A 21,230-nucleotide genomic window follows, 5' to 3' on the forward strand; every position below is an offset into this window, starting at 1 on the left:
CTGTGACATGCAGCCAATGAAATTGTTCGCGAATGGAGACTTCACCACCACACTATCGAGACCGAAGCCAGAAGTCGAGACCGTAGAAGCAAAATCACAAAAAGAATCATGGCTGGACACGCAAAATACTCAGCTGCTGGATCGCCATTAGCGTTTCCTAAGGTTTCTGGACCTCACAGATTCATTGCCAAGGCCCTTGGTGCTACCATGTGGTTCTGGGTTTTCTACAGATTAAGAGAGGTAAGTTGAATTAAGTGAAACTTTTAATTTCGGAGGAATCTGTTTCTGCTATATTACTTGGCGCTGGAATGTTGAATCTAACACACAGTAGGAGGGTCCTGTTCTGGTTGGGTGGAGAAAGCCCTGGGAACATGGAGGACATGCACACGAGGAACATGCTACTGGTCACGAGAGCCATTAGAATGTATATATTTTATTCCTGCATGTTAGATGATAATTTATGATGTTTTTTCTACTGTCAATTGATATAACATAAAGTTGGATTTGATCATCGGAAGCTAGGGCTCAGCCCCTGTCCAATGGATTCTATTTTTCGGTTTATGCCCATGCTCAATAGTCCTAAAAAGTTTAGCAATTAACTGACCGACCACTAATGATATTGCCAATTTAGCCATCTCTTGCCGATAAATTCTGCCTAGCTTGAGATTTCTTTAAAAATGATCAATTATCTATTCTACAGATACACAAACAAGGTAATGTCCCTTTAGGTATAGGAACTCGAAATTATACGATAGGTTCCTTTAGCTGGTCATTAAGAACCTTATATCTCTTGCGAGTTTTGACATAACCAAAAGACTTGCGAAGGTTCATTAGACATCTAGCAATAACTGGGAAAATTGCACGATCGGCAATCCAAGAGGCAAGGAAATTGACAGTAGCAAATGCTACAAGAATTCCTTTGAACGAAAGAGGAGTATATGACAATGTCATGAGGTTGCCAAACCATCCGTCGGGATCAACAAAAAGTAGGGATATCGACAGTGCTACAGCCACCCCAACAGTAATAAGGAATGGGTAGTTCTTGTACAAAGGCTCGCGGTAAGGAGGACCAACTGATAAGACTATAGCAGTGAAAATGTATTGGAAGCACGACGTCATGAACAGGGCAGTATTATCAGTACTTGCAACTTCAGAATCTTCACCACCAATCTTAGGAGGAATGTACCAGGGTTGATCACGGGCAAACATCCAAATGATTATTTGAAAAGTGGCAAGGATCACAATTTCGCCCACAAGAGGTACAAGAACCTTACGAGAGACAAGGTTGGCAGTGGGACGCTTTCGGCTTAGAACTGGGAAAGGCTTAGACCAAGCCATGAAAATTGCAATAGGCAAAATAAGGAACAAGTCGATCCACAAAAACTGGAAATCGCCTAGATTAGATCCAAAACCATATAAAATGCTGACAGAGACAAACTGGATTGCACTATACAAACTCATGTACTTGAAGCACGAAAAACTGGTAGCTAGAGCACAACGTCCTTCTCCAATAACATCCAATACACAGTCAATTTCAAACTTTCGCGAGGTGAAAGGAGCTGCAACACTAGCTTCTGCTTCAGACAATGAAATACCCACATCAGCTGCCTTTAAAGCACCACAGTCATTAGCACCATCACCACAGAAACCAGTGGTGTATCCAATTTGTTGTAACCTCTCCACCAATTCATGCTTTTCATCAGGCGACATACGTGCGAAAATACTGCCCTTGATAAGCATCTGTTCCAGCTGCTCATCACTACCATTCTTCACAATATATCTAAAGACATCACCAGTAACCGCAAGCGAATAGTTTCGCATAGTCTGATCTAGTGGTCTCATTTGTGCGTTCAAAACAATAGTTGGATCATCAATGCTTTCCCATCTCAAGGTCACTTCTTCCTGTATAGGAAGAGTACTGTATTCTTCTGATTGTGTTTGTTCAACAAAGTGAGGCGCGAAAACAACTGTCTTATCAGGGATCATGTAACATTCCCGAGCAACACTAATAGCGGTCAAAACATTATCACCAGTACACATAATAGTACGAATCTTGGCTTCTTCAAGCTTTTGAATAACTCGAGCAGTCGTAGGCTTCAGTTTGTTCTCGAAAATAATAAAACCAATGAATTGTAATTCTCGCTCTGCGTCTTCACGTCGGAGATTGGCCACAATATCTGCCGTTGCAACATCAATGTTAGAATCATCTTCAATGCGAATCTTCTTACCAGCAACTGCAATCACTCGATACCCTCTATGTGTGTATTGATGAAGAAGTTCCTGGTAATCAACAGGGAAACTGTCTCTATCACAGACTTGATCCATAACTTCAGGAGCACCCTTGCAATATATGGATAATGAACCATCTTGTCTTTTAGCTAGAACGCTCATTCTACGAAGTTGGGAGATAAACTCAAACGTCTTCAATGCTGTTAGGACAGTCTTGCCATCAGGAGAAATGGAAACTCGACTATGAGCACCATGTCCTTCTTCTTCTTTGAATTGCCATCCCGAAAAGTCAAACATTTTTGCATCCAATGGGTCTCCAATCAATTCATCATCAACAGACCGAAGAGAATGACATGTGGTTAGAGCATTGGTCATTTCTAGCGACTCAGGACCCTGACTACTAGCAAGACTAGAATAAAGAGGGCTGAATTTTTCTTTTGCAAGCAAGTGGATACCTAGCACGTCTAAACCGTCTTCTGTCAATGTACCAGTTTTATCAAAACACACGACATCCAACTTTCCACCCACATTCACACGATTTGGCGAAATACAGAAAATGGACTTTTGCCTCAGTCTTGCCAGGGAAATGTTAGTTCCAATAGTCAGGGTGGCAGGTAGGGCAGGAGGGACCACAATAGTAATCATGTCGAGAGCTCTAAAAACAATCAAGTGGGTAGGCAGGTTCATGCGAATAAAGTTCACTGTACAGACAATGAATCCAACACAAGCAATCATTGCCATGACACCAATATATTTAAAAGAGTCCTCGTAAAATTTAAATCCACTAGGTTTTGGAAACAACATGGATCTCACTAAGGAGCCCTTGGTAGTAGAAAAACCTGTACGAATAACCACTGCAAGTGCCACATCATAATCCTCGCCTTGAGCTTGCTGACGAGGGCGCTTTGGCCGTCTAACACGGATAATCTTGGTTCCGCTATATAGATAATGCTTGGCGAGATCATCTCCACCATTTGGACTGTTACCAGCAACCATCCCTTGCAAGGAGCTATCAGTAATCGGAACCTTAGATACTGGAACCGACTCTCCAGTCAGCATACTCTCATTGACAATACAATCACCAGACAGCAGAATGGAGTCGCATGGTAAAGACGAGATAGTTGGATCTGAAACCTCATAAACATCGCCTGGAACTAGCTCTGAAGATGGTATGGTGGTCCAAAAACCACTTCTCAAAACACGAACGTCGCAGACAAATTTAGAAATATTTCTCAATCTTGCCAAAGCTTGCTTAGTTTCAATCAGAGTGTTTCCGACCGAAATAACTGAAATGAAAAAGATACAAGATGCATAATAATAGTACTCATCAAAAGCCCACAATATCATTGAGAATACTTGGAAGACGTAAAAAGGATGCAACACCTCGTCCACCAACAGTTGAGTGGTTGTTTTCTCCTTGATGTCAATTAAATTGTCACCAAAAACAAGGCTACGATCTGTCTGCACATCCGAGTCTAAACCTTCAGAAACAGATTCAACATCGTTCCAATTAGGATCTATCCAGTTATTATTTGTCAAGTAAATGTCCTTGAATGGGTGATAGATGAACTTGATATATCTATACTCGATCCATCTTAACGAAGGCACAAGTGGATCGCTATCAACATAATAGTCTTCTTCGTCTTCAAATACAACAACATTATCATCTGATGCATCTACGGTGCTACTGTCGCTATCATTAGCAGCAAGCTCAGATTTTTCTGAATCTGTCCTGAAAATAGTGGAAAGTCTTTGGTCGTAACGCTGGTGGTTGACATTAACAATAGTCAACTCACCCCATTGATTCTCAACCACAACCCAGTCACACTGTCCTAGTGCACAGGGCTTTCCAATACACTGAATCCGTAATCGAGGGAACCACCGTAAAATCAAGTATGCTATACCGAGGGTACCAATGGAAAGAATTGCGTAGAAAAAACTACGTATGCGAGATGTTTTAAAACCAGCAAATCCAATCACTAGGTCCTCTTCTGTAATGTAGTATCTCTGAAATAGACGCTCAGAATTAGTATAGACAATATGATCAGCAGCTTCTTTTTGTTCTCTTCCGTCCAACGATTCCGTGACTAGCAGGGGCTCATCGGCACCAACATCCTCATAAAAATGCGAAGAACGACGACGTGAGATATGCCCTCTCTGAGAATGAGCATCAGAATCAATTTGATCATCGTCAGCACCTGACTTCTTACGATGATGGTGGCCATGATGCAGGATAGGCGATAAAGCAACATTGCCCTCCCTTCCTCTTTCTTCCCCATCAATATCGTCTTCACTGCCTATTAGTTGAGCAATATCTTCCGATAATGAATCATATGCCACTGGATCGATGTCATCACCAGCAGTCGTGGCACCCTGAGCATGTTCGATCTCATCCCAAGAAAAAAATCGGAAACTAGAACGCGACTCTGATCGATCTCTTTTCAAGTAACTGTTTTGGGCTTGCTGGTTGAGACTTTCAACACTTATGACAGATGAAGATAACTGGGACTGGCTATTTTGTGACTGGGAAAGGGACCTACCAATGTCTTCTGCAAAGCTGTTTCTCGAAAAACTGTTGCGAGCATATTCAGAATTCCGATGAGCAGAACGTGATCTTGACAGTCTTCTTCCGCCACTATTAGCATGATCAAACATATGAAAAGAGGAATATGAAGATGGAACTGATTCAGAAGCAGGACCAGAATACATCTCTGTCGAAGCAGGTTCGACATACTGTGAGTCGTCCAGATCATTGTTACCAGTTGAATTCTCAGTGGCACCTCGAGCTAGACCGTCAACACTACGTCGCCCGTTAAGACTTCTGCGGACCCGACTAAACCTGGTAGTCCGCTCATCCTCTGAAGGTTCCTCGTGACGGGTATTGGGGATTGCCATCGCTAAGCATTCATAGAAGCTAGCTGATAAAATGTTAGTCCGATCCAAACAGCTTCCTTAAAATTCCCCTTGTACTTACGTATTAGGCTATATTGGTAATCTAAAATATAGACCTGTCATATACCGGTCAGAAGTTGAACCTTTTCGATAGGATTTCCCTCTCTCAATAGCTGGGTACCTCGAGTCGCAAATCGATGTTCAATTCTACGGTCTCGATAAGATTGAATTGTTAACGGTTTAAGCCCATATTTAAAATTTTCAGCCGCAGTATATCACATGACTATGACGGCTGGCTGACTGAAACACGGAACTATAAATATATAAAAGGTAATTGAAGGGATTCAACTTAAAGGGTATCATATACCTAATTAAAAAAAAGTATGATGGGGTTAAAGGAAGAAAAAATAGGTAAAATATGTTTTCAAGAATGTTAGATGAAAGGCCAGCGGAGTGCTAGCAGAAAATCCACACTTCAGTCTCATCATCCACATAGAAATTCGCCGAAGGTTCATAACTCACCGAGAGTATAGATGCTAATACAATACGATAATTATATTAATTTCTTGAATATAAAAAACCAACGGGAACACTACCAAAAGAAAAAAACAATTGTGTCCATGTGTTGATCGGCGTGTAGATAAGGTCTGATGCAGCGATCGACAATACCATCTTATCTAGAAACGAAGTCCAGGTGACGGGTTCCGGATTGGATCTCAGATTGCAAAAATATTAACCCATTATCATATTTTTTCATATATTCTATATTCTAACATCAGTATAAATTAATTTGGGAATTCAGACCAATAATATTAACCCGTTATAAACAATTTCATATAATCTATTGTCTAACGCCCGTATAAATTATTTTAGCGAAACAATTACGTAAAATCACCCAGTTCAGAGATGAGGTTTGTAATTAGGAATTCCCGAGAAGAAGCATTCGTTGAGTCGCAGAGTTTTGCTGCACCGAATGGCGAGTAGAGGCCGAACTTTAGAGAGAATGTCATGAGGAGCTGCCAAATACTACCTTCACGACGATGACTATTGGAACTTTTCATAATTAAGCTAATAATCTTGAGGGCAAGTTTGATCTCTGGCATGCAACTTTTGGCATACTGTGGAGCCCACGTTAGCGAAGTATAAAGCACTTCTAGAGCAGCCACAAGCACATGGTTATACTGAGTTTCGCATGATGAATAACGGTCAGTGTTAAAATAGAGTCGTCCAAGCTCTCGTATGCATTCACAGGACGTATTCATTGCTGGATGAATATAGTTCTTGATATCACAGGACTGATACACATGGAGTAGGATTAAGCTTGGCCGTAGATCAGCAACATATCTCAACTTTCGTGATCCAATTGGAGTTTGTTGGTCTTTATGTACGAGATCCTCATTGTCTTCGGCGTGAACGTTCAGCTCTGGGGGTAATGTTGTCCTCCATCGCTCCATTAAGAATATCAAGTGCTGAATATTGCCAAACGAATCCGGCTGATTCTGTTCAAGCGCACTAATCAGTTCACCAGATAGCTTACTGTAGCGAATCATATAGTTCAGATACATGGAACGGAACAGATCATCGTCAGACGAGGCTTCTTGAACAGAGTCCATGCTCGTGCCATTACCTTGATTGTCAAAACATTGAGGATATTTTTGGTCAATATGTACATCATTCAAGATATACGGTCGCTTGCAATATATTGACTGTAGTCTATCCAAAACATATAGACACCAGAACACAACTCTTCCGCGTTCTCGAGATTCGAAGTCAAGAAACAAGCGTTCCAGTTTCTGAGTCTTGTGTAACCCTAGTTCCAGTGCTAAGACACTGGCAAATTCCAGGGATCTGTATGCAAGCGACCCAAGATCGCTGAGAAATTGATAAGAATGTACCATGAGCAAAGATACCACGGTATTAAGATCTGCTGCTCTTGAAAGTAATCTTCCTTCAATCCTGGCCATAAAATCTTGGTAAAGCCTTTGGCCACTTCCTGGAGAGATACCAGATATCGAAGAGCCAATAGCAATAGCAATCTTGATATCAGCAAAATCATCTTCTTCCTTGGCAGTGAGTGTTTTATTTATGCAGTATTGCTCATAAATGTTGTGGAACTTGGATTCCAAGTTTCCCATTGGGAACATGGGGTACATACAATTCACCTCACATTCATAAGCTTCTATGAGCCTCAGAGCTTGAGCATATGTTAGACCGTATAGATGACGTTGCTGAAATTTATATCGAATACTTGGGGATACTGAATTATATAAATCTGCAGCCACGTCCATTTCATCAGTTCCTTCTAACAATTTTTCAAGAGTTGTCCCTATATCCGAGAGCAATGGTAGAGCCTCAGGTGATAGGGCTGTAAAGGGCTCATTTACATTGTGTACATGTTCTATGACCTCAGGCATGGTACTAGACAAGTCATCAGTCAAGTTCGTGACCAAGCTATCAGCCACACTTTCTGCTAGGGTCAAGTCACCATCATCTAAAGTGCTTTCTTCATAACTGCTGTGACTGACTTCCAACTCCTCATCAAAGTCTGTAACGGTATGTTGAGACTTCTTAGACACTTTTTGGAAGAGGCTATTTTGTTCCTCACGACTTGAAGACTTTGTCTTGCTACTGTGTTCGCATTCAGGCCTTTCAGGTGTACCTGGAGGCTCACTCTCAATTTCCAACTGTTTCTCTGGCAAGTCTTTTTGAATAGTTTCTGACAAGTCTACCAAGCTCTCTATTACTGGAACTTCCTTAGAACTGACGGAACTCGCTGAGACAGCACTAGAACCAGCTTTAGAGTCTCCCAGTACATTAAGCTTCTTCCGTCTCCTTCGCCGTCGAGGCTGATCTGCCGGCGGATAGGTGCACTGTAATCCTAAGTTATCACATCGTTCGCACGGGGACTTGCCATTACATCTTATTTTTCTCCGTTTACATCCGAAACTAGTATTAGTTAGACGAGAGCATGGGTTTTAGATCATGACCACAGATACAGGCCACTTACCATGCTCGAAACACATATTTGTCCCGTTTACATCGTACGTTCTCCTTAACTGGTTTATCAATAAGCCAGTCTGTTGTAGTAGATATCGTCCCTAGCATATTTTTACGATAAGGGACAAAGAAGCTATGTTATGAGGTAAACCTTAAAAATCGAAATAATGCAGTATATTGATGTCTCAGGATTTTGTGGGGTAAAAGATGGGCCGTAGGGGTCCGAGGCGTACCCCTGCATATCGATACGGCAAATGAGATTCAATCCAATTATTGAGATTTGCAGGGAATTGATGTAGAGGAATCGACATCAGTATACCGGTCTTGCAAGTTGATGTTAAGGATCGGTCCTATTCTCGGGGCCGTATTTTTTTCATGTCACCGCACTTCGAGAACACTATAAAATGCCAGCGGCATTTTAATTCCGATTCTCTATTTGGCATCTGCCATGTCTAGACATTTTTGTATGACCTGGTATGGCAATCACTGGAATCCAATATTCGCTGACGATTATTTCCGAAATACCCGGTACCTTAAGGTCCGCACTTTATTTCCGCGCCTAAACAGGAAGTTATCTGTCGCTATCTTTTGCAGATCTAGGCGTTATCTGCACCCCGCCAGCGGACCTTATCATCATTGAATAGGAAAAGATAGCAGCGGAACTACGAAATATTGGTCTAGTGACGTTGAATTTAACACATGGTAGTAAGCAAATCCGACTATATATAGCCGGGCTTTTTGCCAACTGAGCTGAAATGTTTTAATGAACCATTAGACTAAATCATTATGGCTATTCTTTCATCTGCTACCCCTCAACTTATACAAATCATCGAGCAGAACCCTATAATCTGTATCGTTCTTGCTCCTATACTGATATTTGCCATTTATATACTGGCAAATGAAGTATATCGGTATAATCTCCGGATCCCCTCTTTCTCAGGCCCTGTTGGTCATCCTATCTATGGAAATATTCTACAAACAGGAAGCAACCCTGCTGAACAGTATAAGCAATGGGGTTCTAAATATGGCGATGTCTACCAAGTCCAACTTGGAAACAACCCCATTTTGATTGTCAACTCGGCGTCCAAGGCTAAGGAAATCTTTCTTAGTAATTCAAGAAGTACTAATTCACGTCCAATGACTTATACTTTCCATAGAATTGTTTCATCTACTGCAGGGTTTACCATTGGTAGCTCACCCATGGATGAGTCTCTCAAGAGACGTCGGAAGGCTGCTGCTTCAGCATTGAATAAGCCTGCTGTTCAATCGTATGTCCCTCATATTGACCTTGAGACTGAGGAGTTTATCAGAGATGTTTTTGTTCGAGGAAAGGCAGGAAAAGTTGCACTTAACCCTCTTCCTATTGTCAGAAGGCTCAGTTTGAACTTGAGTCTCACATTAAATTGGGGTACTCGTATCAGCAGTATCGATGATCCACTATTCAATGAGATCATTGAGGTTGAAGATCATGTCTCTTCATTCAGAAGTGTCACCGCCAATTTACAAGACTATGTGCCGTTCTACAGACTCAATCCTTTTAGCAAAGATTCCAAGCTTGCTGCTGAGACCCGTCAAAGAAGAGATGTTTATCTTACTAAACTAAACAAAGAGTTAGATGAGAAGATTGCCAACAAGACATACAAACCTTGTATTCAGGCCAATGTTCTTTTGGATCCCGAAGCCAAACTCAGCTCAGAAGAGCTGATGTCTCTTAGTGTTACTATGATCAATGCTGGTTTGGATACTGTGATTGTGACTATCGTATGGGGAATCGCATTACTTGCGACTCGTCCTGATATTCAAGAAAAGGCCTATATGGCTATTCGAGATATGTTTCCCGAAAATGAGCCATTTTGTGATCCATCTGAGGACCAGAAGTGCGCTTATGTAACAGCATTTGTTCGTGAAACTCTAAGATATTTCACCCCTCTACGTCTATCTCTTCCCAGAACCACATCTTCGCCATTCATGCTTGATGGAAAGAAGGTTCCTAAGGGCACAACGTTCTTCATGAATACTTGGGCATGTAATTATGACCCCCAGTTGTATGACAAGCCAGAAGAATTCCGACCAGAACGATTCCTTGAAAACCCAGGCCTCAGCATGTTCTCCTACGGAACAGGTTCACGTATGTGTGCAGGGTCACTTCTCGGCAACCGCGAGCTGTACTTGTTCTTCATGAGACTGATTTCTTCTTACGAGATATTAAAACACGATAATATCAACGTGGATCCTCTTACAGGCGTCAAGGATTACGGTGCTCTTGGTTCGCTGCCATATGATTACAAGGTCATTTTCAAGCCACGAAACGAAGCGATCCTGTCAGAAGCCCTTGACAACTATAAACCTGCAGTCCACGGCTAGCCCCCAAATGTGAAATGTCAATAGAAAAGTAAATGTCAGACTTATAAATAAATTATATCATGTTTTTTAATATTTATCATACCAACTCGTGCTGAATCCATTGATCCTCACTCGAAGCAACTGACATTTTTTTTATTTACATTTGAATTACATACCATTGAACAGAACTGCAATGTAACAATGTTGTATTTGAAGAATTATGATACACAAATAAGGTTTCGAAGCTTATCTACAAGTGAAACCAAAAATTAGTTCCCAAGCGCTGGCAGCAGCCAATGTACACAAAAAAAAAAAACAAAAAATAACACCAACCGCAAGCGATTCTCCCCGAAGCCCAACAATGCCAGAGTCTCTACGCACGACTCGAGCGAAGCGAGAGGAGCCACGGGGTCTGGGGCAGAGCCCCAGCCGCCGGAGGCAAATCCAGACCCTCGGAGTTAGCATTGCAGGAAGCAGGTCCATCCTGTGAGATAAGATAACAGGATCGACAAACGCGAGAGCAGGTGAGCAGCAGGATTTAAAGTAAGTTCAGAATGTAAAAAGGGTCAGCGGTAATCAGACACAACTTTTTTAATGCTGGATGAATGGCGTTCGGAGAAGGCGTGTCATGGGACAATAAGCTAGACTGATTGGGGGAACGTACTAAAAGCCAACTAACAGTGGGGTAATAAGCCACGGAAGTCGGATCGAGGAGTCCACCGGATGCCGCACATCACAAGATATGACCCTCAAGTGCATTACTACATCCGGAAGAGTTACTAGATTTAAACTTTATTGGATTTTAAGAGAGACATAATCATTATTAAGAAAGAGAAATTCTCACCGAACACTGGAAGATCGTTTGACTGATAGGCGGGGCCGGTCACCATGAAAGATCTGGACAATCGGAATATAAAATTTATTCGGAATCTGCTCATGGAAGAGCTTGTCAAAGCTCTACATTCAAATGCGCCTCATATTAGCACCCGCCAATTGAGGGTGATTGCCGTCAGCTTCGAAGATAGTACTTATCGAGACTCGGTTAGTTTAGAAGAGTACTGGGTCAAGTTCAGAGACAAGCTGGCTTCATATGGCTACCAGCTGCAGAATGATATGGTCCTCTATGGCACTTATATCAACGAGGGTAGTCTCGTCAATAATGCTGCTAGCCCGTCTTATGAACTTGGAGGTTCCAGTTCAGAGGCTTCTAATATGGCGGCCATGACTTCTGCATCACCCACCCCTCCTTCAAGCGTACAAACGCCTGTTGGATTTGCATTTCCTGTTAATAATGGTCTTGGTGTACAACATGACATCAACGAATTATTAGCTGGTGAGGGTATTGATGGTCTTTCTTGGAACAGTCATGATTTCGAGGAACTGTTTCGGTGACATCCAATAAGACCAATAATCAAAAAAAAAAAATTAAAAAAAATGACACATTATTAAGCATGAAGGAACGAAGATATGAAGAAATGAACAATAAAACTAATAACTAATAATCATGGCGTACATGGCCGAAATAAACAACGGGGTTTCTTCACGACGACTATATTATTGCCCTAGATTTTGCGACTGAAGTTTGCAGAGGATTTTTAAACTTGGGATGGGAATTTCACTGGATATCATGCGTGAGACTGCGCATGAATTTTTGTAGAAAAAGGTTTGTCTGATTAAAGAGCTTTTTTGCTCGGAGGGGCCTGAGTGCCTCCGGCGGCCGGGCTCCGCCCGGACCCGTAGCTCCTCTCGCTTCGCTCGAGTCGTCTTAGGGGCGACCCTCGCAGAAGTGAATACGGCTGCGCCAGCTCCGACTGTAGTAATATCAATAAATATATTTAGTTTACACTACTCTACCTCTAATTTTGGGCTGGTTGAGGAAGTTGGCATATTCGTTTAGGATCTCCTCCAGACGGGAGCCAATGTGCCATGCTCCCTCAGCAGCCATTTTATCTTTTGTAAATTGAAATATCGTTTGCGACAACAGCGGGTATGTGGAGCTGGGACTGACGTTACTCAGCTCGACCGTGAGTCGCTTTAAAAACTGAGTGTCTTCTTCGTCTTTACTCGTTTCCATTTTTTGGATTAGCAAAATTCCGTAGAAGATAATTCGTATGTACACCATTCTCTCAATAGGAATTTCCGACCGGGCTAACTCCCCCCGGGCTGATAGTTGTTGTATACTCCATGTGAAGCTGGGTGCTATTCTCAGGTATCGTTCATGCCAACTCTCCTGTTTCTCGTTGACAGATCGCTTCATTGAACTCAGTTCCAGCTTCAGAGTTTGATATGGACTGTTTACTCCGTGGACTTGGCGAACCTTGATATCGCCTTTTGGTCGTTCAAAGAACAATTCAGGGACTTGTGTACGGATATAAGCAGCATGCCAGAGACACCAGAACAAGTCGAGTTTGGTATTGGCCGGAGGGGTTGAGATGTTGGAATAATACAGTCTAATTGATTCAGCGAGATTCTCCAGGATTCTCGAAATCTTATTAGCAAATGTCTCAGTGGCTTGTATATCTTCAGTAAACAGTCTCTTGAGCTTCAGATCGTGTTCTAACAGCTCGTACACACCACATATCAGCAACAAACTAGTGGCCGATGCCTCTTTTAATTCAATTGGTTCTTTCGACAACTGTACCAAACTTTGTGACAGGGTCATTTTCTTTTCCAACTCTGGAACATAGCCCTCAACATCACTCATTGACAAATACCAAGATTTGTTCTGGGTAAACATAATCAACAAAGTATTGACAACATAGTAACAAAATTGACAGGGCAAAATAAAATCACTGCTATTGTCTCCGATTTTACCTTCTACTTTAGATAGTCTGGGGTCGCAAATCCATAGCCGTTTGAATATCATCAGTTGTTCGTCAGCAATTCCGTCAAAACTGAATAGACCATTGAAAACCAGAAGAGATATAGTTGCCTGTACCCAGTCCAATTGATATCTCTCTTCTTTTTCTTCAGAAAGAAACACTTCAATCAAGGAAAACCCGCTCTCCCAAAGTTCGTGACCAAGTTTTCTATCTGTTGGGAGTCCTGTTACTACACAGCCAATCGAAGCAATGGCCCTTAGTAACGAAGCAGCGGACTTTTCTTCATCAAATGACTTTTTATCGAAGATTGGGAAGTAATCAAGAATGCGATCGCAAAAGATATCTTTGTAATGGGTCAGGAACTTTGGAGGTAGGAATGGCAAGTCGCTGTAATATTGGTGTAATTTTGGGTCATAAGTTTTCGGAATGTCTGGAGCTTGGAATTGCGGTAAGTATAACTTTGGAATGTGTTTTGGAACTCCTCCATTAGTTGAACCATCGTCAGATGAAGGAGATGCTGGAGACCCATCGGTCAGAGGCATTGAAGAAGACGAAGGCTGTTCGGCCTTGGCCTTCGCAGCTCCGCCGCCTCCTCGAGCTCTGGTGGTTGGTTTGCCATAGTCAAGCTCAAACTTGTCCTTGTGTAGAAGCTTGACATGTCTTTTTAACAGGTCCTGTCTTTTCAGTTGCTTCGAGCAGTATTTACATTGATGATATTCTGGTTTGTGACTGTGACTGGTACCAATATGTCTCTTCAGGTTCTCGTGCCGTGTGAACCTCCTAGAGCACTGGCTACATCCAAAAAGCCTCTTAGTTTCTTCAGACACGACAGACATGGTTGTGGAAAAATTGGTTGCCGCTAGTATCTCGTCCACAGAACCTGTGTGGGATCGCCCAAAAAAACTCTAAAGATAATCTGTATATCTGGAGAAATGAAATTAACTGTGGGACTAAAGGGGATTCGCGGCCCGATTCATGTGTTCCGTTAGCGCGCTTCTTAAAACGGGAAAATATGCACGATAGCCCGGACTTGATATTTAAGCGCAGATCTAAACTGGCATATATGTCATTACGCGCTGAAAATCTGTCAATGTATCGAGCAAACAATTCCGATACAGATAAATCACATACCACTGTTCTGCGAGTATTTCTTTTGAGCCGCGGAATTTAAAAACACCTTACAAATAGATTTTGCCGGGATCTTCGATGAAAACGACTCGAGCGGAGCGAGAGGAGCCACAGGGTCTGGGGCAGAGCCCCAGCCGCCGGAGGCATGCGGACCCTGAAATTTTTCACCAATAAATTTAAAAATTTAGTTCTACGTAAAATGCTATAAGGATATGGTATACTCAAAACGAACGACTCAACACACAGAAAACAATATCAGACTAGTATATATAAATAAAATGGTCCGAGTCGTCGCCATCGGCGTTCGGATCAGAAGTGCCGTTTGCCAGTCTGGTCCTCTTCCGTCTGTTTTGTGCCATTAGGTAGGTAGCCATACAACAGTAACAGAGTAGAGCGACAACTATACATCCGAGCGAAAAGGCATGTCCTAATATGTATCTTGGAGCAGACTTGGCTATATATATCTGACCAGCCACGATACCAGCACAATTTCCTACAGTTTGTTGGAATCCAAGTGCAGCAGCTCGTTTATAATGAGGCGAGTTATTGTTATTCAGCCAGCCAATGTTTAATCCAACACAGATGTACAACCCCATAGCACAGAGGAATGTGCCAAGGTACTGGACCCGGTGATGAGTGTCGGTCAGTAATATGATGTATCCAGCCATTACAGTCAGTCCTGCCATCACCAAATAAATGAATCTTTTGCCTGTATAATCAGCCAGCATGGCCACCGAAAGGAAAACAACCGCTCCACAGATATACACCGGAATGGTCATATATTGAACACTGAGATTGGTGTAGCCCAGTGTTTTAATAATTGCAGGAAGAAATGTCGAGAATCCATACAGGACAACATCACTACAGAACTGAGCTGTGGCTGATATGTAAACCTTTGGATCTTTAAATGCTCTACGAACATCCGACCATTTAAACGTCTGCTCGCCATAATAATGCCTATTGATTTCAGTCCTTTGGACAATAATCTCCTTGTCGGAATCGTTCAAAAACCACGCATGTTCAATCTCATCAGGCAGCCCAAAATATACAACCACCACTCCTAGAAACGAGATAAGACCCTCGATAATATACAGCCATCTCCAACCTCTCATGCCGGCAACTCCATCCATTTGCAATATAGCCCATGCTAAAAGTCCACCAAATGCACCAGATAAAGCTGATGCACCAAAAAAGTAGGCCAGTCTTGTATTCAGCTCGTCCTGCTGGTAAATGCTAGTAAGATAAATAGTGATTACTGGGAATAGACACCCCTCGAACATTCCCAGTAACAATCTTGTAATGATTAGACCCACAATACTCTGCATGAACCCGGAAAACAGTACTACTAATGACCAACCGACCATTACTACTGCCAGGAACCGAGAAATTCCAACCATTCTCGCTACAACCGTAGCAGGAGTCTCTACAAGAACATAAATGCAATAGAAAACACTGATACCAGCATTCAGCTGGGATCCATGAAGATTCAAATCTTCAACTAGATCACTCGCCACATTACCAATATTACTTCTATCAAGATAAGCCAATAAATAAAGAAATGATACTATTGGCAATATAACGCGATCCATCTTGTGAAGAAGGGCTTTATTTTGCTTTGGATCGATGTCCGAAACAGCACCTTCGGTGACAATTTCTGGACTCTTTCCGCTCATTTTGTCAGCCATGATAAGTTAAACACAAGAGTCTTAGACTGTCTAAGGTCATCATTTCATTCAAATTAACTGGTTTTTACCGCCGGTTGGCTAATAGTGGCACTCTTGATATGATCTACAAGATAACCTTCCTTCCTGTGTCCAGATATATACGATATTCAAATAATAAAGACTGCCACTCGGCTTGAAATTCAGAACATATCCTGGGATCTTCGTCAAATAAAGAAATTTATATCTGTTGCCGATAACGGAAGTCCAAATAGTGAGTCTGCGTCAAAGTCTTAACCTTATTCCAAAATACTTCAGACAGCTCCCACTTTAACCACGAGCCAATAATCACTCTCAGTAGCTCTTTAAAAACTAGTCCACAACCCAGTTGATATCTGTTGATCTGACACCAACGACAGAGTGGCCGGGCTGATCTGACTGCCTCAAAGCAATCTTGGATTTGCAAAATCGTGATGTTCGTGAAAGCTTCCAGTTAAGGAACTAGCTGCTTAAAAAATACCCTATGCAGCTACGAACCACTTAAAAAGAGGGGATCAGGGTGAGACATCAGCAGTGCCTATAGCAACGTTGGAGCCACAAAAAGTGTCACGCACGCCGTAAATAATATACTAGTGTTCCAGCCTAATTTTTTACAACCTTTTTATTTCGTGCTTGGCCTGCAGAAAACACTAAATTATCCATCTGCAAACCTTCCCCTGAAAAATAAGCTTTGGGGCTGCGATCAGCGCTGCAGGGTCTTTCATGCCTCCGGCGGCTGGGGCTCCGCCCCAGACCCCGTTGCTCCTGCTTCGCAGGAGTTGCGTCTCCGGGCCCTGATATTAGCGGGCCGTGAACCTGTGACCTCGGGGAACAGCCTGAGTAACTCCCGCGAAGCGGGAGCTATGGGGTCTGGGGCTCCGCCCCAGCCGCCGGAGGCACAACCCCTCCCCCGAGGTAGTGGGATGATAAAGATTCGTTTATTCATATCTATCTAAACAGTGACGCCAGATTCCTGCAGGTCCTCGGTTCTGCTCTTAGACTTGGGGTCCAAGAAGGGACGCTCGCCGATGCCGACGGTTCTGACTCCGGTTCTCTCAAACTCAGAGGCCTCGTAGTAGTCGTTGGTGGCAGTGTGGTAGACAGAACGGTTGTCCCAGAGGGCAACGTCGTTCTTACCCCACTTGAATCTCACTTGGATGTCGTGCGAGCCGTAGAGCAGCTCGTTGATGTACTCCTTAATGAGAAGACTCTCGTCGTCAGTGAGTCCGTTGATAGAGGTGAAGTGGTGGCCAAGTGCGAAGATACTCTTCCAGCCGGTGACTGGGTTGGTTCTGATAAGAGGGTGAACGGCAGTCAATTCGTCACCGACGTTCTCGGGAGCACCACGCTCGCCAGAGTAAATTTCGAACTTGCCCTCAGCAGCCTTCTTGAATCCGGGTTGAGCATAGGTTCCCGTCAAGGTCTCAAGGTAAGCTCTGAAGGATGGAGAAAGCTTCTCGTAAAGAGCATATCCACTGGCCCAAAGAGTATCACCACCAGTAGGGGGCTTTTCGACAACCTTCAAAATGGCATAACTAGAAGGAACAGGCTCGAAAGTGATATCAGAGTGCCAGCCATTAGCAGCTCTCTTCTTGTTGACAATAAGCTTGTCTCTCAAGTACAATTCCTTACCAAGTTTAGATGAAATAATTGAAACCTCTGGATCAGTCTCATCAGTACCGTCCTTGAGGAAACCACCAGCTGGAGCAGTGGGGTGGATATGAAGACCTGAGGTCTCTGGAACACCAGTAAGCTTGCCAAGCTGGAGGGCAAGAGTCTTTTGTTCCTCAATGGTAAGATCTTGGTTTCTAAAGAAAACGACACCACGTCTAGAAATAGTGATGGCAAGGTCTCTAAGTTTGGACTCGTCGTTGAGAATATCACGGAGTTGGGCTTCTGGGTATTCTCTGCCAATTTGAGGAGTGATCTCGTCGAATTTGTAAGCTCCGTCCAAAGCGCCTGAAGCTTTCAAGTACTCTTTTGAGGGCTTGTAGGAAGGTCCCTCTGTGTACTTCTCAGCCCAAGGAGATGGACCCTCGTGGGTTTGAGCTTGTTGCTTGAACTTGTTCTTAAGCAAGACGTATTGTGGAACGTCAGCTGCCTTAGTAGTGGTTGTAGTGGTAGTAGAGGGAGCCATTTTTGTTTTTGTGATTAATTGACAAAATAAAACATAAACTAGCGAGAAAATAGTCCGGCTTTTATATAAAACGAGAAACCCCGCACGTCACGCAATTGCACAAGTCAATGGTGCTTGGAATATGATGACCCATTCGGTAAATGAGATAATTTTGTGAAGCCACCACATTAATTGCGGACACCGACACACCTCCCCATACTTCCTATTGTGGCTAATACTTGTGGCCAATTGCATCATGGGTGAATAATCAGTGCGGTCTACGACATACAACACGAGCGTCAAGATCTGCTATGCCCCTGCCAACCAACTCGTACTGACAATTGAAGGAATTAAATTGTGTAGGCCAGTCATTATATTTTTCTTCACTCCCAGTCTCATCCAACACAGTACCAATCTTCTAACTTTTATTCAACACCGTTGAGATACAGCCACAATCCATAAACAAACGATAGAGACTGGTGCTGACCTGCGTCTGACATGCTGCATAAATGGACGTGAGACCTAATTTCTCGTGAGTATTGCAAATCTCAACGTTATCGCTGTACATATTGCATAATCTGGGGACGATCTGAAATACTCCATACACTAGCCATAATATGACGCAACTTGATTGCCATCTACGCCATCGTATTGTGGCCAAACTGTTATCCAGGCGACCGACTCGACCAATCACATCCTCTAGTTTAGCCTCTGGTGGCTGGAACTTACCGCTGGCGGCTAGCATTCTGCATTACTGATCGTGATCTGTTGCTTTAGCGCTCAGTGGCTATGATTAGTCTATGTAACATTATTGGCGGTTGTGAGTGTTTAAGTGGCCAATCGTGGCTACTGCCTCCGGCGGCTGGGGCTCCGCCCCAGACCCAGTTGCTCTCGCTTCGCTCGAGTTACGAGAGGGGGAGTCAAGAATTCTTGGCATCGGTGATGCGGAGTCCGGTAGATGTAGCTTGGATATATTTACAATTACAATGGGGTTTTACTCTCGATCGAATCCGTCATCTAACCACTGTTTACTGGACATCTGTTTGAGACGACTCAATGCTCGCGAAAATGCAAACTTCTCCTCTTCGCCGGAGAACATAGTACCATCTCCAAGAAAGTCGGAGTCGGGGTCGTCTAGATCTTTAACATCTTTGGGTGCCTCTGATTTGATAATAGGACCCTCATCAATAAACAAATGCTCGAAAGGACGCTCGGCGGTTACAGCAAGCTTGGAGTGACTTTCATATGCAGCATCCAAAAAGGTAATGAATCTTCTCGTCAGATCAGTTCGACGAATGGATAGCAGAGGAATATCTGTGACCACGAATCTATTATAATTCCGGGTCAATTCTAGGTAATCAGCGGCACTGAGAGGCTTTCCACAGAGCTGGTCAAATGTGAACTGTGCAGCTACACCGGGGGCTGATTTGGGAACAACTAATGGTCGCCCCCAAATTGACAGCTCTTCATTCTCATTAACACTGGCACCTTGGCAGAAATAATCTAGCCATTGCTTCGCATGCTTGTCGGCATCTTCTTTAACGCTGCTCAAAGTCTTACCTGATGGGGGGAAGAAATAGCTGCCGCTGGATGGACGGGCTATTTTTCTATAATCTATAGTCGAATGCAAATATACAACTTTGTTCTCTTGTTTCAAAGCCTCAATACAGGGGATGAATGACGCCCGTTGAACTCCGTTCATGTATAAGTCGTCTGGTTTACGGTTGGACGTCATGAACGTCACTACTCCATGAGTCTCCGAGTACAAAATGCTAATGAGACGTCTCAAAATCATGGCGTCCGCCACATCTGTCACCTGAAACTCGTCAAAACACAACACATTAGCCTCCTTGGCAATCTCATCAGCAATGGCTGGTGCAGTATCATAGTCAGGGCCATGTTCCATGTGTAATCTATGCGATCTCTTGTGAACGTCCTGCATAAAAGCGTGGAAATGAATTCGCTTCTTAGTCAGGTGTTTTGGAACTGTGGTATAAAACATATCCATTAAAAACGTCTTTCCACATCCAACATCTCCATATAAATAAATCCCCTTAGGGTGGTCAGGCGCCGGTTTCAATGATTCAACTCTATTCTTACTGCTGAACATCTTGGAAAACAGTCCTCCAAACGACGACTGTTTGGGCTTCTCATCAGTTGGAACAATCACAGGAGGCTGATATTTCTCTAAACTGGTATGCAAATCCTCCAAAGATGCTAGGATTTCTTCACAAACGTCAGTATTTCTATGACCATATCGCATGCTTGCCTACTACAACCCAAAAAACTTACTTCTCTGATACTCGTCATTATTAATACGACCTGTAGATACCAAACGGTCGTACTCCTGTAAAGGAGCTAAAACTTAGTTAGTCAAAGAACTACAAATATTCAACACCACCTGTACCATCTACCTCTACCACCTCTACTTCACCACTGCTTCACCACTTACTGATCGCACTAACAGATCTAGAACTGTGAAAACTGGCTGCTGCCAAAACGGTCGTCTTTGCTGGGAACCGTGGCCACGGCCGTAGGAGTCTCACCGTACTCCACGGTTGTACCAGCGCCAAATTATTTCTCATGGCTCCAATATCCACGTAATCTCGAAGTTTAATGACTACCGACCCGAGCTCAGGGGAAAATATATATACGACTGGTTAGACCCGGCACCGGCTATGCGGCTCTCATCTTGCGGCTCGGGTCAGATGCAGGCACCGGGCCAAAGGACAGCCGGTCAGGGGGTGCTGCCTCCGGCGGCTGGGGCTCTGCCCCAGACCCCGTGGCTCCTCTCGCTGCGCTCGAGTCGTTTCTTGGGGGTCGGGCAGTCTGTTTTTAGTGGCCAGAAGTTCCCCAGAGATGCCAATGGAGTTTTGGAGCCGACTGGAACTGGGACTCGGGACAGGGTCCTGCATCTCGGGTCTATGTAGATCCGTTCGGACATAACAACAGCCTGACTGGGCACAGTCTCGGGCCAACTCCGAGAGTCATCTCCCATCCTAC

At 43.4% G+C, this 21,230-nt stretch overlaps 7 protein-coding genes across 7 annotated transcripts; 1 reads left to right on the forward strand and 6 right to left on the reverse strand.

Moving 5' to 3' along the window:
- Positions 1-744: 744 nt before the first annotated feature.
- YPK9 (Ypk9p) lies at positions 745-5,124 on the reverse strand (the record flags this gene model as incomplete). The annotated part of the gene is made up of 1 exon (XM_018882321.1): positions 745-5,124. One exon carries the CDS (start codon positions 5,122-5,124, stop codon positions 745-747), a length of 4,380 nt encoding a protein of 1,459 aa, XP_018736710.1.
- An 878-nt stretch (positions 5,125-6,002) lies between these two features.
- On the reverse strand, positions 6,003-7,535 carry AWJ20_5195 (uncharacterized protein; the record flags this gene model as incomplete). The annotated part of the gene is made up of 1 exon (XM_018882322.1): positions 6,003-7,535. One exon carries the CDS (start codon positions 7,533-7,535, stop codon positions 6,003-6,005), a length of 1,533 nt encoding a protein of 510 aa, XP_018736711.1.
- Positions 7,536-8,904: 1,369 nt separating this feature from the next.
- ERG5 (C-22 sterol desaturase) lies at positions 8,905-10,482 on the forward strand (the record flags this gene model as incomplete). The annotated part of the gene is made up of 1 exon (XM_018882323.1): positions 8,905-10,482. The coding sequence occupies one exon, from the start codon at positions 8,905-8,907 to the stop codon at positions 10,480-10,482; it is 1,578 nt and encodes a 525-aa protein (XP_018736712.1).
- Positions 10,483-12,301: 1,819 nt separating this feature from the next.
- AWJ20_5197 (zf-C2H2 type zinc finger protein) lies at positions 12,302-14,119 on the reverse strand (the record flags this gene model as incomplete). The annotated part of the gene is made up of 1 exon (XM_018882324.1): positions 12,302-14,119. One exon carries the CDS (start codon positions 14,117-14,119, stop codon positions 12,302-12,304), a length of 1,818 nt encoding a protein of 605 aa, XP_018736713.1.
- A 552-nt stretch (positions 14,120-14,671) lies between these two features.
- TNA1 (Tna1p) lies at positions 14,672-16,084 on the reverse strand (the record flags this gene model as incomplete). The annotated part of the gene is made up of 1 exon (XM_018882325.1): positions 14,672-16,084. One exon carries the CDS (start codon positions 16,082-16,084, stop codon positions 14,672-14,674), a length of 1,413 nt encoding a protein of 470 aa, XP_018736714.1.
- A 979-nt stretch (positions 16,085-17,063) lies between these two features.
- JLP1 (Jlp1p) lies at positions 17,064-18,248 on the reverse strand (the record flags this gene model as incomplete). The annotated part of the gene is made up of 1 exon (XM_018882326.1): positions 17,064-18,248. One exon carries the CDS (start codon positions 18,246-18,248, stop codon positions 17,064-17,066), a length of 1,185 nt encoding a protein of 394 aa, XP_018736715.1.
- A 973-nt stretch (positions 18,249-19,221) lies between these two features.
- AFG1 (Afg1p) lies at positions 19,222-20,490 on the reverse strand (the record flags this gene model as incomplete). The annotated part of the gene is made up of 1 exon (XM_018882329.1): positions 19,222-20,490. One exon carries the CDS (start codon positions 20,488-20,490, stop codon positions 19,222-19,224), a length of 1,269 nt encoding a protein of 422 aa, XP_018736716.1.
- Positions 20,491-21,230: the final 740 nt, after the last annotated feature.

The sequence above is a fragment of the Sugiyamaella lignohabitans genome, chromosome D (genome assembly GCF_001640025.1).
Source record: "Sugiyamaella lignohabitans strain CBS 10342 chromosome D, complete sequence".
NCBI classification, from domain to species: domain Eukaryota; kingdom Fungi; phylum Ascomycota; class Dipodascomycetes; order Dipodascales; family Trichomonascaceae; genus Sugiyamaella; species Sugiyamaella lignohabitans.